A 15,210-nucleotide genomic window follows, 5' to 3' on the forward strand; every position below is an offset into this window, starting at 1 on the left:
AATGAATGCGTAAAAAGAGATTTAGAAGTTGTATTGAAAATAGGCTTATGTGCATTGTGTTTCAGAAGTAAATAGCTGCTTTCTGTGTTGTTCAGTGAAAACACACGCTTTGTGTGCCATTGCCAGCCTAGAAGGTCAAGAACAAGTGAAAACTGTTATGAACATATTTATTTATCGCTGATCATATACAAAGATACTGAAGTGAATTTAGCCATGGTTGCAAAGCTATTCAAAGTCACTCAAAGTTGCAGAAGTATTTCTGTGGCTTGGTTTTGTTGTTTGTTTTTCCAAAGCAGTCACTTGTGCTATGCACTTCCTGGAAGAAAGAAAGATACTCAGTGAGCCCTTTTTATATGGTTTATGCGTCTTGCCTTCTTAGAACTTTGTCTCTTGAGTGCCTTGGTATGCTGAACAAGATTATTCCATGAAAGTTAGCATCTGTACATGTTTCTGGCAACAGTACAAAGCCATCAATGTGAAAAACCCTGGATATGCAAGTTGCTAGCCTGTGTCAAAGCCTTTCTCGTAATGATGGAGGCAGTCTTGGGCATAACGATCATGAAATGATAGACTTTTCAAGTCTCAGAGAAGCGGGACGGGGGGGTGTAGGTGTCAGCAGAACTGCCACCTTAGACTTATAGAGGGCAGAGTTTGTCCTGTTTAGGAGACTGGTTGACCCTTGGGAGGCAGCCCTGAAGGGGGTCCAGGAAGGCTAGACATTCTGCTAGAAGGAAATCTTAAAGGCACAACAGCAGGCCATCTCCGTGTGCCAAAAGATAAGCCAGTGAGGAAGACTGGCATGGCTGAACAGAGGGCTTTGGCTGGAACTCAGGAAAATAAAAAGAGAAATTATGACTTTTGGAAGAAGGGCCGGGTCACTCAGGAGGACTGTAAGGATGTTGTGAGGTTATACGTGGAAAAAATTAGAAAGGCCAAAGCCCAACTATGACTTTAATTTGGCTACTGCTGTAGAAGACAATGAAAAATGTTTCTATAAATACGCTAGCAGAAAGGCTAAGGAGAATCTCCAGCCTTTATTGGATGCAGGGGGAAACAGTGACAAAGGACGAGGAAAAGGCCTTCTTTGCCTCCGTCTTTACTAGTTGGGCCAGTTGTTCTCTGGGTACCCAGCCCCCTGAGCTGAAATACAGGGACAGGGAGCAGAATGAAGCCCCCATAATCCGAGGGGAAATGATTATCAACCTGCTATAGCACTTAAGAACACACCAGTGTAAGGAGCCAGACGGGATCCACCCGAGCGTACTGAGGAAGCTGGCAGAAGTGCTCACTTTTCATCATTTATCAGCAGTGTGGCTAGCTGGGGAGCTCCCAGTTGGCTGGAGGTCAGCAAGTGTGATGCCCATCTACAAGAAGGGCTGAAAGGAAGATCCAGGGAACTGCAGGGCTGCTAGCCTGAGCTCGGTGCCGGGGAAGATTTGGAGCAGATCATCACGTGGCATTTGCAGGAAAACCAGGTGATCAGGCCCAGTCAGCATGGGTTTAGGAAAGGCAGGTCCTGCCTGACTAACCTGATCTCCTTCTATGACAAAGTGACCATCTTAGTTAATGTGGGAAAGGCTGTGGATGTTGTCTACCTAGACTTTAGTAAGACTTTTGACACTGCTTCCCACAGAATTCTTGAAAAAGTGGCTGCTCACGGACTGGCATACTTACTCTTCACTGGATAAAATCTTCCTGGATGGCCTGGCCCAGAGAATTGTGGTGTAAAGCCCAACTATGTTTCTTTCTTTGCCTTAAACATTTTGTCTGAAGTCTGCCCATTTGTGTTCTTTGTGGCTTCAGCTTGTCTGTGGCGCCGCGTTCAGTGGAGGGGCAGTGCAGGAGTGGGCACTGCTCTCCCTGCTTGGCTGAGCTCGGGACCCGGAGGTGTCTGCTGGGGAAGGTGCTGCAGCTGCCGGGGCTGCCTGCCCAGGCTGGACCCTCCCAAAAGACACGTGGCAAGACCACCCCAACACGTGCTGATGGGGTCGGACAGGCCTTGTAAAAAGAACTCGTAAGGAACCTCATGCGTAGCTCTCACTCTCATGCTCTCACACTCTCTCTCAATCATCACTTTGATCGGACCAACCAAGCCTGGAAGAAGCTGCTGCTGCGACAACGACGTATTCCTGAGAACCTCTGCTGCCATCGATGTGGTGATTTCTTTCCTTCCCCTTCTCTCTCTTTCTCTCTGTCTGTCTTTTGCTCCCTTATGGTGTGTGTGCCGCATCAGACCTGGGGTTCGCTCAGGGATCATATTGTGATCCGAAGAGGTTGGGATTCGTTTCTGTAACTTTGGGAAGTTGCACTCCTATTTGCCGGCTCTGCACCCCAGTATTTTGATCTATTTATGTTTGTTGGCACCAGAACAAATACTGGTTCTGATTTTCGCCCTGGGATTGTCCTTGTTGGCCTCCAGATCGCCACACGGATAAACGAACCCACCCTCCTCCCCCCAGTCAGGCTAGGACGCGAGCATGTGGCTCGTGGGTCTGGGGTGTGACATGTGGTGAATGGAGTTAAATCGTGTTGGAGGCTGGTCACAAGTGGTGTCCCCACAGGTCTGTTTAACATCTTTATCAAAGATGTGGATGAGGGGATTGAGTGCACCCTCCATGAGTTTGCAGACGACAGCAAATTGGGCAGGAGCGTTGGTCTGCTTGAGGGAAGGAAGGCTCTACAGAGAGATCTGGACAGACTGGATCAATGGCCAAGGCCAAGTGCATGGGGTTCAACAAGGCTAAGTGTTGAGTCCTGCACTTGGGCCACAACAACCACGTGGAATGCTACAGGCTTGGGGAAGAGTGGCTGGAAAGCTGCCTGGCAGAAAAGGACTTGGGTGGGTGTTGGACGACAGCCAGCTGAATATGAGCCAGTGGTGTGCCCTGGTGGCTGACAAGACCAACAGCATCCTGGCTTGTATCAGAAATGATGTGACCAGCAGGAGGAGGGAAGTGATCATCACCCTGTACTCGGCATTGGTGAGGCCACACCTTGAATCTTATGTTAGGTTTTGGTCCCCTCAGTACAGGAAAGACATTGAGGTGCTGGAGCGTGTGCAGAGGAGAGCAATGAAACTGGTGAAGAGGCTGGAGCACAAGTCCTCTGTGTAGTGGTTGAAGGAACTGAGGTTGTTTAATCTGGAGAAGAGAAGGCTGAGGGGAGAACTTATCGCTCTCTACCACTACCTGATAGGAGGTTGTAGTGAGGTGAGTGTTGGTCTCTTCCTCCACGTAACAAGTGATAGGACAAGAGGAAATGGCCTCAAGTTGCAACAGGGGAGGTTTAGATTGGATATTCGGAAAAATTTCTTCACTGAAAAGATTGTCAAGTCCTGGAACAGACTGCCCAGGGAAGTGGTAGCCTCACCATCCCTGTTTAAAAGACATGCAGATGCAGCAGTTAGGAACATGGTTTAGCGGTGGACTTGTTAGGTTAAGGGTTGGACTTGATGATTTTAAAGGTCTTTTACAACCTAAATGATTCTATGAGTCTATGATATTTACAGCCACTTACTGACATCATTATCCAGACTATTGTTAAGTTAACACTACTTTGCCCTTGGCAGAACTGATGGCTTTTGTTGTATGGGTTATATAAATATGGATGTATATTTCGTGTTTCTTGCACAGAAAGTCTGGTAAGTTGCACTATAGTAGCCAGGTTGTCTTTGCAACTAACTTCAGATCTTGATGAAATAGTAAATTGATCAGTCTCAGTAAAATTCTTCCTTTGCAAAGGTGTGCTGTGGGTTGTTAAAATACAGAGAACTTGTAAAAAGACTTTCCGCATAGGAGAGGCTGCATTGAAAACATTTAAATAAATGCTTGCCAGTAAAAGCTAAGCAGAATCAGAGGGGATAATTAAAACTTAAGCATACTGTGGTGAAGGAATATGCAGTCATTGGGCTGAGAAACTAAGTAGCTTAATTAACATGGCTAACAACAAGTCTTTATAGTAATGCATTATTTTGAAATCTGTACATGACAAACCATACCAATGTAAATTAGTCCTAATGATCTTATGTAATTTTCAGGGCTGAAAAATTATTCTCAAAATACTTGATTAACAAGAGATATATGATTTTTGTTGGTTTTAAAAGTTTTCATCTGCAGAAATAGATGCCTTTCTGAGCACGAGTGGATGAACACTGTTGCCCTTTCTTCTCTTTTCTAATTAAATGCTTCCCACTTCACTTCTGTTCTGCCAGCTCATATGAAAGTTTAGAAATCAACAAAGAGAAGCAAACAGCAAGGAAGTAAAGAAAAATGTAAAGATGGGGGAGGAGATAAGCAGTGATGGAAAATGTAGGAATCAAAGACACAAAACAAAGATGTACCCTAATTTTTATAAGGGTGAAATGAAACCTATCAATCAATACCACTAAAGTCAATGATGTTTCCTAGAGTGTATCAATGTGAACAGAGTGGAAAGGTACCTTCTGACTTTTATTAGCATACTATTTCAGCAAGATCTGTATGTGTTCAAAGCACTTTTATTATTTCATAAGCTACGATGCAGCATTTTCATGCCTTAACCAACTTTATAAAGCTTGGTACTAACCAGAAATTAGATATGTCAAATATACAGATATCAGAAATTCCCTCAGCTGCATAATGCTAGAAGTGGAGAGAATGTATTCTTAAACTTTTCTCTGTAGCTCTGGTACTGACCAGTGTCAGGGAAAAGAAACTGTTCTGACTCTCCGTGGCTGTCCTTATATATAGAATAAAGCATTGTTTGTACTTTAAGAATTAGGAGAAATATCACTGAATTTTAAATGTTACAAGTAAATCTTCCCTAAAACATCCATTATGCAATACAAATCCTCAAATGTTGTGCTTTCACAGAGGAGGAATCATTAAAGAACAGAAATTATAGTGCAAACAAGCATAGTACAAATCCTCAGGAAGAGCTTGCAGAGTACTTAAATGCCTCATCAGTTTTAATTGTGACTTGTTTGAGGGATGGACTCTGATCAAAGTGGGTTGCATGCTGGATCAGGGAGCACAAAAAATTAAGTGCTGGGTCATCTTGAAAAGAGTAAATGCCAGATTAGACACAATCTAAAAGCTACGCAGAGAGACAGTACCACTTTCAGATATATAGCAACAATTAATTAATCTAATTCATTACAGTTTTGACCTGAATTAATATTAGTTAACTCTTGTTAATCCAAATAAATGAAAATAGAAACCTGTTGACCAGCCTGTTTTGCTTCTGTTCTTTCCATTTTTAGAGCTCTGAAACACTGCTTCTAATTCATTCACGTTAAAACATCAAGTAACAACAAGTTTTATGGCTGGTTTGTTCCTAATACTTAAAAATAAAGTTGTCTCTGCAGTTTTAAATATGACTAGCAGTACGGCATCTAGTTAATTCACTTACACAAAGTGGCAGTAGATTTGAGCATCTGCCTCTGTATTTAAGCAACGTAAGTAATTTCCTGAACTAAAACCTCTTTGTGGTGTCCATCACTGTGTTCGTTTATTAATCAAAGAAATTCAATCACTATGTTGTTTTAATCCTTATGGAAGAACTTTGTACTTTATTATTCATACAAACTTACTTGCAAGTGTGATGTGTCAGAGCAAAGTCCACCAGAGTAAGCACATTGTGTGAAATAACGAAAATGCAGTTTTGCTGCTTTTGAGATAGTGTGTTGGAGCTGATTTATTCACCTGGACTTAAGTAGCAGTCAAAGTACATCAGTAGAGAATGAGCTCATTCACTTGTGTGTGTTTGAATTTGCCAAGCTTCACTTGAAAGAGGTAAGGTGCCCGCCTAGTGCTGTTTTCCTCAGTTGCTTTCTTAATAATTTATAATACCAAGTTCTTTTCTGGAATTAAATGCATTTGTAAATAATTTCAATGAGTAAATATGAGGAAATAAAAAATACTGACTCACTTGAAAATGCTAAAAGGAAAACAAAAGAGCTAAAATAACTCCAGATCCAGGTACAGATTTCCTGGAGCTTAGTGATACTAGTGTGGGCGAGGTTTTGATTTTAAGTCATTTATAATATAATAATTAATAATAGCAACAATAATAGAAGCTCTCAGGAAAAAGGGTATACGACAGTGGGAAATGCAGGCACAGCAGAACTTAAATGTGTTAAGGGAAACCCTGTGCCCAATATCACAGAAAGTAATGTTCCAGTTTATTATGATCCCAATGTCAAATAAACGGCTTTGCATAAAATATACGTTAATATATGTTAATTATATAAGAACTTATATTTTAAAAGAAAATCAGAATTACTACCAAGTTGTTTTAGATAGAGTAGAAAATTCTGTATTGCTGGGTTTCTACATGGTGGGTCTAAAAAGTAACTCTAAAACCTGAACTTTATTACAATGATTTATCTTGGACATTTTTTTTCAAATGTGCTGATTTATTTTTCACGCTGGAAAACTGTTTTCTGAATCTGCTGCTAAATCACTAGTTTTATAGAGAGTGTGTTTCTGTTGCAACATAAACCACTGTAAAGAAGGATACTGGCCTCTGTAGACTCTGTGCTGACGCTGGCAGGAAATAAGCTCTGACTAAAGAGCTGCTCACAAGATCTATTTTCTGGCTAGAGTCTGAGCAAATCTATCCTTTGAGGTTATGGGAAACATTTGTTACCCTGATTTATTCTAAGCTGTCCTTGATATAAAAAATCCTGTTTAGTCAAGCTGGGATTTCCCTACGTTAGGACCCCAGGATTTAGTCTAGTAATAGCCTAAGCCTTTTCTGCTATGTTGGATGGAGGGTTACCAGATGTGTAACCCCAAAACAAGGAGAAAATTGAGGTTGAAAACTGTTTTAATTTAATATATTGAACTCTTGTGGGTTTTGAAGAGGCCGAAAAGTTCTTTTTGCTTTGTTTATTGAACACTTTTCTTAAAAAATCTGATTTAAAGCTGTGACCAATTATTTAAAGCTGTAGATGGAAATAAATAGAAAGCATCATCGAGTTGTGCTGAAGTGAGTTCTCCAGTGCATGGAAATATTCCCGGCACTCAGAAAGCAATGTTTTTTAGAACTATTTGAACAGCAGACAGTCAGCAGAGCCAACGTTACTGTTCCTGCGAGTTTGACTCTTGGTGCCTCTGTTTTGCTACAGTTTGGACTTTAGGAATAAGCTAAATTGGATTCTGATAAATATAGGATGTGCTGTTTGTTTTGCCATTACACTACTTTCTATGGCTTTTTGTTACACATGCAATTACATTATGTTTCATTGCCCATCATGGCACAAGGTGACAGAGATGAGAGATGTTCTAAGTGTTGCAGTACCATGCTCTGTGTCAAAGGAATGAGCAGTCAGAAATACGGTGTGGACACTGGGCAGAGGAGAGGTCCTTGAAAGACGGGAGAAGCCAATTCTTGCAGAGGCTCGCTATGTTGATGTTAGGTATTTCAGTATGTTTCTCCTTCAGGACTTCCATCCTAAAAGTCATAAATCTTCCTGTTTTCAATTCCAGCTTGTATTATAGTTCTGTATTGTCGCAGGAGGACTGACTGGAAGGAAGATGGTGTTGATGAGTTCAACAGGATTTATTCTATTCTTGCTCTCTTATTGCACTGTGTCAGTGAGCACCAAAGAAGCAGTGGTTTTGGCTAACGCCCACCTTCTCCCCCAAAGAGGCTATGAGAGACTGAGGAACGTCAATGCAAAAGGTACTCATGAAGAGAGTGAGTGTTGGGATGCATACTGTGTTTTACTTCATTGCTTTGCTGTAACACTTTTCAGCCAACATATTTGAAAGTTAGTCCTGCAGTAATACTTTGTAATATGAACATGTTCTATCACAAAGTCCAGAATCTTTAAAACCCTTGCTCAGCTGCCATCTAATTCAAGAGAAATTAACAGTTCTTTTGTAAAAAGATATTTTGTGGCATTTGAAGACTTATTCTTAGTACAATCGTATCTAGATTACATCTGATAGGTACCTAAATCCCTTTGGTAGCTATAATTGAGGCATCCCTCTGCCTATCTAGCTTGCACGATCCAGCTTGGTACGTTTTCTAATACATTTATCAGAGTACATCCCACATAAAATGGACACAAAAGGAGTCGTGGGATTGATTCATTTTCCTCCTCTGACTTATGGCACTTGAAGGTATATAAAATTCACTTTCCAAGTGAATCTTGTATCAAACAGCCTAAATATTTTCTCTATCTGTCTACAGAAGTTGTTCCATTTTGCATTAATAATATTCACTGAGAAGGGCAAATACAAGTGTCACTGTATATTTCACAGGCTTGGACATCACTGTATAAATCACTTAATCATTCTATCAAATTGTGGGATCAGGTTTGGAATCAGGCTATGTCTACCTGGCGAATGTTCTAACAAGTGCTGTACAGAATCATGTACACAGTTTGCTCTTTCAGGATATTTTATGTCATGCAGATAGTATTGAGATTTAAAGGATTCTATTCATGGCTGTAGATTGACATTGCATGTCATTTTAGGCAATGAAAGGCATGAAAAGAAAGACCCTGCAAAGCCTATATACTTACGTAAACCTGTCCTGAGGTTCCAATAAACTTCTGAATATTAAATAGAAAAGACTATATTTAACACAATACCGATACTATGAATAATACTGCTTAATGGGTTTCATACATCTTGACTTCTAAAAAGCCTATGATACAATACTTCATACAATAGTCAATCAGAGAAGGTAAGGCTACATTATAATTTCAGTAGAGTTTGAAAAGAAAATTACAATGACTTTGGTAGAAAAATAAACCATAAATTCAAGGGGAGACTGGAAGTATTTGCTTAAGAGTCATCTTTTCAGTATTCTTATTAACTATACTGATGCAAAAATAGGAATAGGCTGATAAAATTTAATGATGAAGTGAATTAAAGAAATGTCAGTACAAAGACTCAGAATATTACACAGGAAAAAAAAGGCAGACATTCTCAAGTAATACCATTGGGACAAGAAATAAAGTACAAAATTCTAGATTGTACTGCATGGTGAGGACCTTACCAGCTACAAGGAGGCAACGACCAAACTCTAGATTAAAGGAAAATAAGGAATACAAACACAATCCTAGAATATATCAACAGAGATTTTTAATAAGGCTTGGGAAGAATCAGTGGCACTATACAAGTGTATATACTGTGTGCAAGTTTTACCTGCATTCTACTAGATAATTTGCAGTGAAGAGGTGCAGGAAAGCTACTTAGACAATTAAGGAACAGAAGATTTATCTTACAGTAAATAATAAAAGAATTTATTTATCCGAGCAGAATTTGCCATAAGAAAACAAAGGCTAATTAAAAACATAGTTGTCCTCATGGTACATTAGGGTTTATTAGCCAGGAAGAAGCACTATTTAACTAAAGGACAATATGACAAGAGAGAGATAAAGATGAACAGTGGATATTAATAAAATTAGATTGGGAACCAGACGAGTATTTTTAACACAGTTATGACAGTTATTGAAGTCTACAACACTTCCCAGTTGGAAGAGAAGAAATGTAATAATTCTATGAAGAAGACAGCATAATATAATTCTCTACAGTAGTAGATAAAATAGTCATCCATGGTCCCTTTCTCTTTCCAAAAAGGCCGGGGCTATTCCCCCTCTCACCCCCACCACACTACCCAAACTGTTCTATGTACTTTTCATCTGTTGGTCATGAGACCATACAATGAGATTGACTTTTTCAGAGTCTGCTTTTTGCTCAGGAGAAAAAAACAATGTGTTCAATAGACAGATTAGCAGAGGGGCTCTGGTCAGTGATTTGCACAGAGTTTTTTTTCTGAGCTTTTATTATAGTTTTCCTATTTGGAAATATTTTTCCTTAACTGTTTTTCAGGAATTTTTTTGGGGAAAAAAAAAAAAGTTAGGACATCTTGCCATAGTTCTCCTGAATTATCCCAGTTGCCCGAAAGCAAAAATAAAGTTTTAGATATGGTAAATATCTAAATATATTCCTATCAGTCATTGTCAGGACACAACATAGTATTTCATAGATTTGAAGAACTGTCATCTTACATCACAGGTGATCTGTAGGAAATTTTCTCATAGAGATGTTAAGATTCTTAAATTTTTATTAAATATAAATTACAAATATTTCATAGTATAATGACATGCCTTTCAACTCTATGGACAAGTGATTTCAAATCATAAATATATTTCTGAGTAATGGAACAGACATTGAATAACATCCTTCTCTATAAAACTAATTCTGTGTATGTGATTTAATACATACAGAAATGCATTTTTAAATAAATAATGTTTTGGCTTTTAATAGTTGCACATTCAATTGTAAAAAGCAGAGCATTCTGACTTAACCTCAGAGATTCTTGATACAATACTAATACTAATACTAATATTAAACTATAGCAAGAAGTTAACTTATCAGCAAGTCACATTTGAAAACACAGTATATATATTTCAGCCTAACAGAGAGTGTAATTTCAAACCTTATATGCCATTTTTATCACTTTCTGAGTCTACTAGTTAAGCAATAAAGTAGAAAAGCTCTTTCAACTAGTTTCCTGATATTGGTGTTCCATACTGCACGTGTAGTTTTACCTGCAATTCAGTGTTAAGATTTAGCCTAGAGTTTGAGTGACAAGAACTGTTCCTAAGAAAATCCTCAGATGTTTATAAGTTTTGTATTATCAAGAAATGTGCTTTAATTTCCCCCCTTTATCAATGAATACATGGCATACTTATTGGAATTTAATGTAAGTATGTTATTGATACCTGATGTATAATTTGGTTAAAGAGAAATTAGTTTCTAGTTCTAGTAATTAAATATAATAAAATTAAATATATAAATATTATAATTAAATAGAATGGTCCAAGACATGGCACAGGGAATTGCAAATTTGTTGTCTACTCAAACTGGAAGAACACAGGAGGGAAAGGGATAGTCTGTACATGATTTTTGGCTTTTCAGCCATATTTCTGTCATAAATTCAAAATCACACTTCTGTTTTATGACAGGTTTTTGAATTTCTGAACATTTCCTGCATGTTCTGCTCAAAATCTTCCTCCTTTAGCTGAGTAGGTACCCACAGGCAGGAATGAAGTCAAAGTCAGCTTCCAGTCAGAAGACAATCATTCACTCTGTCTAACAAGCCAGAGTTCCATATCTAAAATTTAGTATTTGAACAAAAATTTACCTTTTTTTTTTATTTTTTCCCCCTACTCAGACTATCCAAGGGATTGTTTTGAGATTTTTCAACTCTCCAAAGGAAATTCCAGAGATGGTCTTTACATCATCCAACCAAAGGAGGACCCAATTGTCGTCTCTTGTAATATGCAGGATGGTGGCTGGACAGTAATCCAACACATTACAGCCAACAGTACAGTCGACTTTGATAGGACCTGGCAGGATTACAAATATGGATTTGGCTCCGTTCATGACAACCACTGGTTAGGAAATGAATATATGCATCAGTTAACTAGCAGTTCCGTGCAATACATACTTGGAATTAAACTTGTTAACCTAAATGCTGAAATCAAATGGGGGCAGTACGAACCATTCGTTATTGAAGATGAAGAGTCTCAATACCGAATCAGGGTTGGTCTATACAAAGGCAATGCCACTAATGCTCTGACCCTGGACACAGAAGCTTATCTCCATGACAACCAGAAATTCACCACCAAGGACAGAGACAATGACAATTACTTTCAGAACTGCGCTAAACTGGAACTCCATGGTGTTCCTGGGGGAGGCTGGTGGTATGATGCATGTGCTGGAGCAAATCTAAACCGTAGAAATGTAATATATTGGCAAAAGGACTGCAACAAGCAACACTTGTGTAAGTTTGCATGGATGATGATCAAACCCATTGCTCACAACCTGTCATACCCAACCAAGTCCTGTCGATGTCAGAAAGTTGAACTGTAGATAAGTCATGTGTACTTTGAAAGAAACGTGGACTCTTTGTCCAGTGACTGAAGTGAGCTCACACTGACTTAATGATCACACTAAGAAATCATGACTGAAAGTTTAATTTGGGCCTTTGCAAGGCAAATGATAGCATATGGTGCAGTACTGGACCAGGACATAGACATCTGCCAACCACACAAATGAGAATTTACTGTCAGAAACTGAGGCCTCTGCCAGAAAATTTCAATAATAAATTTCACAATATTTTAGCCATAAGACAAGTCAGGTATGAAATCCAGGATATGATGTCTTGTAGAGGATATACATGAATACACATGAATTTCAGAAGGTTTTGCTCCAGTATGAATGTTCATGGATGATCTGTAATTGCACATCTTCACATATCACACAGAAAGGAAATTTCCAGTGAAGTACCTGCATTTACAAAATGCATACTGAAGAGTATTGCGTTCCATAGGGCAGGATCAGGCTTTTCTTTTTTACCTTTGGTGAAAGGTATTTTAATATATAAAATTGGAATTAGGCTCATCTCTCATGATTTCTTCTCCCCTTCATTGTCTCTTCTTTTTTCTCTACTTTAATGATCTCGTACACAATGAGGTATTCAGCATAGGCTTTTATTTTCTTCTTTTTAGAGCAGCCAGAGCTAATGGGATCATCAGCTTTCCCATTTAAAGCTACTAATCCAAAGCTTACAAGTCCTCTGAATTTTCACCCAAGAAACTCAGTGAACACAATTTTTAAAAGATCAAACTGATTTAGCAATTGTTTACTTATTGTTCCTTTTTTTCCCCGAATAGTACTCCACTTTGTTTACCGTGCTCTGACTGTTGCTTCTCCCTGTTCCACGACGTGCTTCAGTTTTCTCTTTTTTTTAATACCACTGTGAGAAAAGAAGAGTGCTGGCTTTTCATTTATGAGCTTTAGTTGTTTTGGCACTCAACCCTGACATTTTTTAAACACTGCCTTTCTTTCTGATTATAAAATAAAAGAGAGAATCTTTAAATTTTATGTTACATTCATCCTTTAAAACTAATAAAAAAGTCAGTTCTGGTAACCTTGAAGATCTTGTTTTCTTTTACAGCTGTTTGAGTTACTTTACACATTTATAGCTGAATGACAATTGAAGAGTTTTCCTTGTCGCATTATACAAAATGTCAGGATAATAATCAGAATATCTTGTATGTTTTCTTAACTATTTCAATTACAGAAACTCAATCAACAGATACTAGCAAACCTCTGCTTTTTGATTTAAAAGTGGAATCTCATCATTTCCATGAAAATAAACTGTATTGTGTTTTGAGAAGGCTAAGACTGCCGGGATTACTTAAGAGAAATTAATTGGGAAGTGGAAAAGCAAAGAAAGCAATTTTTATTTTATACAATGTATGGCAACATTTTCAGAAAGAGATACAGATATATTGTGTGGGGAAGGCTAATATAGCATACATGTCTATTTTGCAGAATCAGATTTTTTTTTGACCCTGAAATCGTGTCCAAAGACAGAATGGTAATAGGGGAAGTCATGGACAGTAGCTGAATTGAGTTTATATCATTGAGTGAATTTAATGTGGATTCTGCTGTAATTCTGTCAGGATGCCTCCAAAGTTGTAAAGAGGATACAAGAAAGTCACTCAAACGCTGGCAGTCTCCCATAGCTTTTATTCAAATTCCTGGCCACAAAACCAAACTCTCACACACCTTCCAAAAATGTGCTTTGAATAATCTTGACATGGAGGCACACAACTGCAAGCTAGAAGGCTGCATCTGATCCTCAGAGGCAAGCAACCTACTCTGCAGCCCACCCTTGGCCTGTTTTGGAGGGTTATGGTTGAAAGGACTGTGCAAATAAGCTTAAGAATAACTCAGGCACCAGTAGCCCAAATCCAGTTTCAGAGGCACTCTCTAATATTAACCAGAACCCTACAAACCAATCTGACACTGAATTCCAGTATGGGAATTAGATTAAAATGTAATAACTCATGACAGCAAGCGTCCAAGCAAAAACAAAATGGAAAGACTAATGCAATTCAAACAAAGACATTTAATGGAACTCAGGGACTGAGGTACATTCCACACTTCTAAATAAAGATAGATGGAAATGTCTACTGGGTCTGGATTTGGAACTAAGTAGCTGATGAAAATAAGAAAGAATATTCCAATACATCCAACACCAATTCTTTCTAGAACTCTTAAAGAGAAGGATATAGAGCCTTAAAAAGTGTACTAAATTCTACTTCATAATTCCTTAGCAAAAAGCTGTCTTAACTGAAGAGATGTTTTTTCTCCATCACTGAGCCTTAGTTACCGGATACCCAGAACAATGCTGAAAGGAGGTGGCCATCAACACTGAATCAGCAAATGACAGTCTGAAACATGGGGTTTTCTACTCTGTCTACTCCTTTTCCTCATAACATTTCTCCTATCCTCTCTCTCTCTCTTAGCCTTTACTGATTATACTGCCTCCTGCATAGACTTTAAGAAAGATGAGTCCTACAAAGAATGTCTGATGGGAACTAATTATGTGGGAAATAAATGTCTTTCCAAAATGAATAAGCATGACAATGCCTAGAGCAATAGGTAGATGGCTGACTTCCAGCTCCAAGCAACCTTGCATGGGAGGTACAGTACACTTTAAATATCCTGTCTCCTAACAATGGAAGAAAAAGTTTTCTTCACCTCTTCAGTACTTTGCATTTCTCCCCATACTGTTTTCTCAACTGCAGGAAAGGTAAGCACATTCTCACGTAGAATAGCGCATTAATCAATTCAAGTATCAACTGACAGAATAAGAGAGCCTGATGATCTGTTTTCTAGCAAAAACATTCATTTATTATTTGTCTTTAAAAATCATTTGACTTACATATAAGTAAGTGCTTGCTTTTGTTTCTGCTTTTCATGTGTAACCTAAGCAACACATTTCTAGACTTCCACATAACCTTTTTTTACACATTAACAGTAGGTTTAAAAGTATGACAAAGTGGGTATAGGACCAAGCATTGAATACTCTGCATCAATAAATTAGCAACATTACCTTCCTGGCTCATTTTTATTCATATAATTAAAAAAAGAAAGAGTTCTTTAGTTACTGTCATGTCTTAGCATTTCAGAAGGCATCAAGACCCAGGCAGAGTGGGTCCTGAGCTGAATTCAACCAGACTCCAGAGCTGGTACCCTCTCTCCATTCTTCCTCCTGTAGCTACTTGATGAATTACACATCTAAGGAGGCCTTATGTACAGCATACAGTGAAAACAACTGTAAGACCTCCGCTATGTCTAGATGTCAGCAAACAGGGCTTCACTAAGGACAAATCACGCCTGAAATATTTCT

The 15,210-nt window shown here is 38.6% G+C and overlaps 1 protein-coding gene across 1 annotated transcript; it reads left to right on the plus strand.

Moving 5' to 3' along the window:
- The first annotated feature begins 2,278 nt into the window (after nucleotides 1-2,278).
- On the plus strand, nucleotides 2,279-11,887 carry LOC104059036 (fibrinogen-like protein 1-like protein). The gene is made up of 3 exons (XM_054069066.1): nucleotides 2,279-3,209; nucleotides 7,470-7,665; nucleotides 11,176-11,887. Exons 2-3 carry the CDS (start codon nucleotides 7,518-7,520, stop codon nucleotides 11,874-11,876), a joined length of 849 nt encoding a protein of 282 aa, XP_053925041.1. The 5' UTR covers nucleotides 2,279-3,209; nucleotides 7,470-7,517; the 3' UTR covers nucleotides 11,877-11,887.
- Nucleotides 11,888-15,210: the final 3,323 nt, after the last annotated feature.

This window comes from Cuculus canorus, chromosome 5 (assembly GCF_017976375.1).
Source record: "Cuculus canorus isolate bCucCan1 chromosome 5, bCucCan1.pri, whole genome shotgun sequence".
Taxonomy (NCBI): Eukaryota; Metazoa; Chordata; class Aves; order Cuculiformes; family Cuculidae; genus Cuculus; species Cuculus canorus.

What these genes read in the sequence shown, in the direction of transcription:
- LOC104059036 (XM_054069066.1), top strand. Translation starts at nt 7,518, where the DNA reads ATGGTGTTGATGAGTTCAACAGGATTTATTCTATTCTTGCTCTCTTAT. An exon ending in GAGGAACGTCAATGCAAAAG is followed by an intron (nt 7,666 to 11,175) that starts GTACTCATGAAG and finishes CCCCCTACTCAG; the next exon opens with ACTATCCAAGGGATTGTTTT.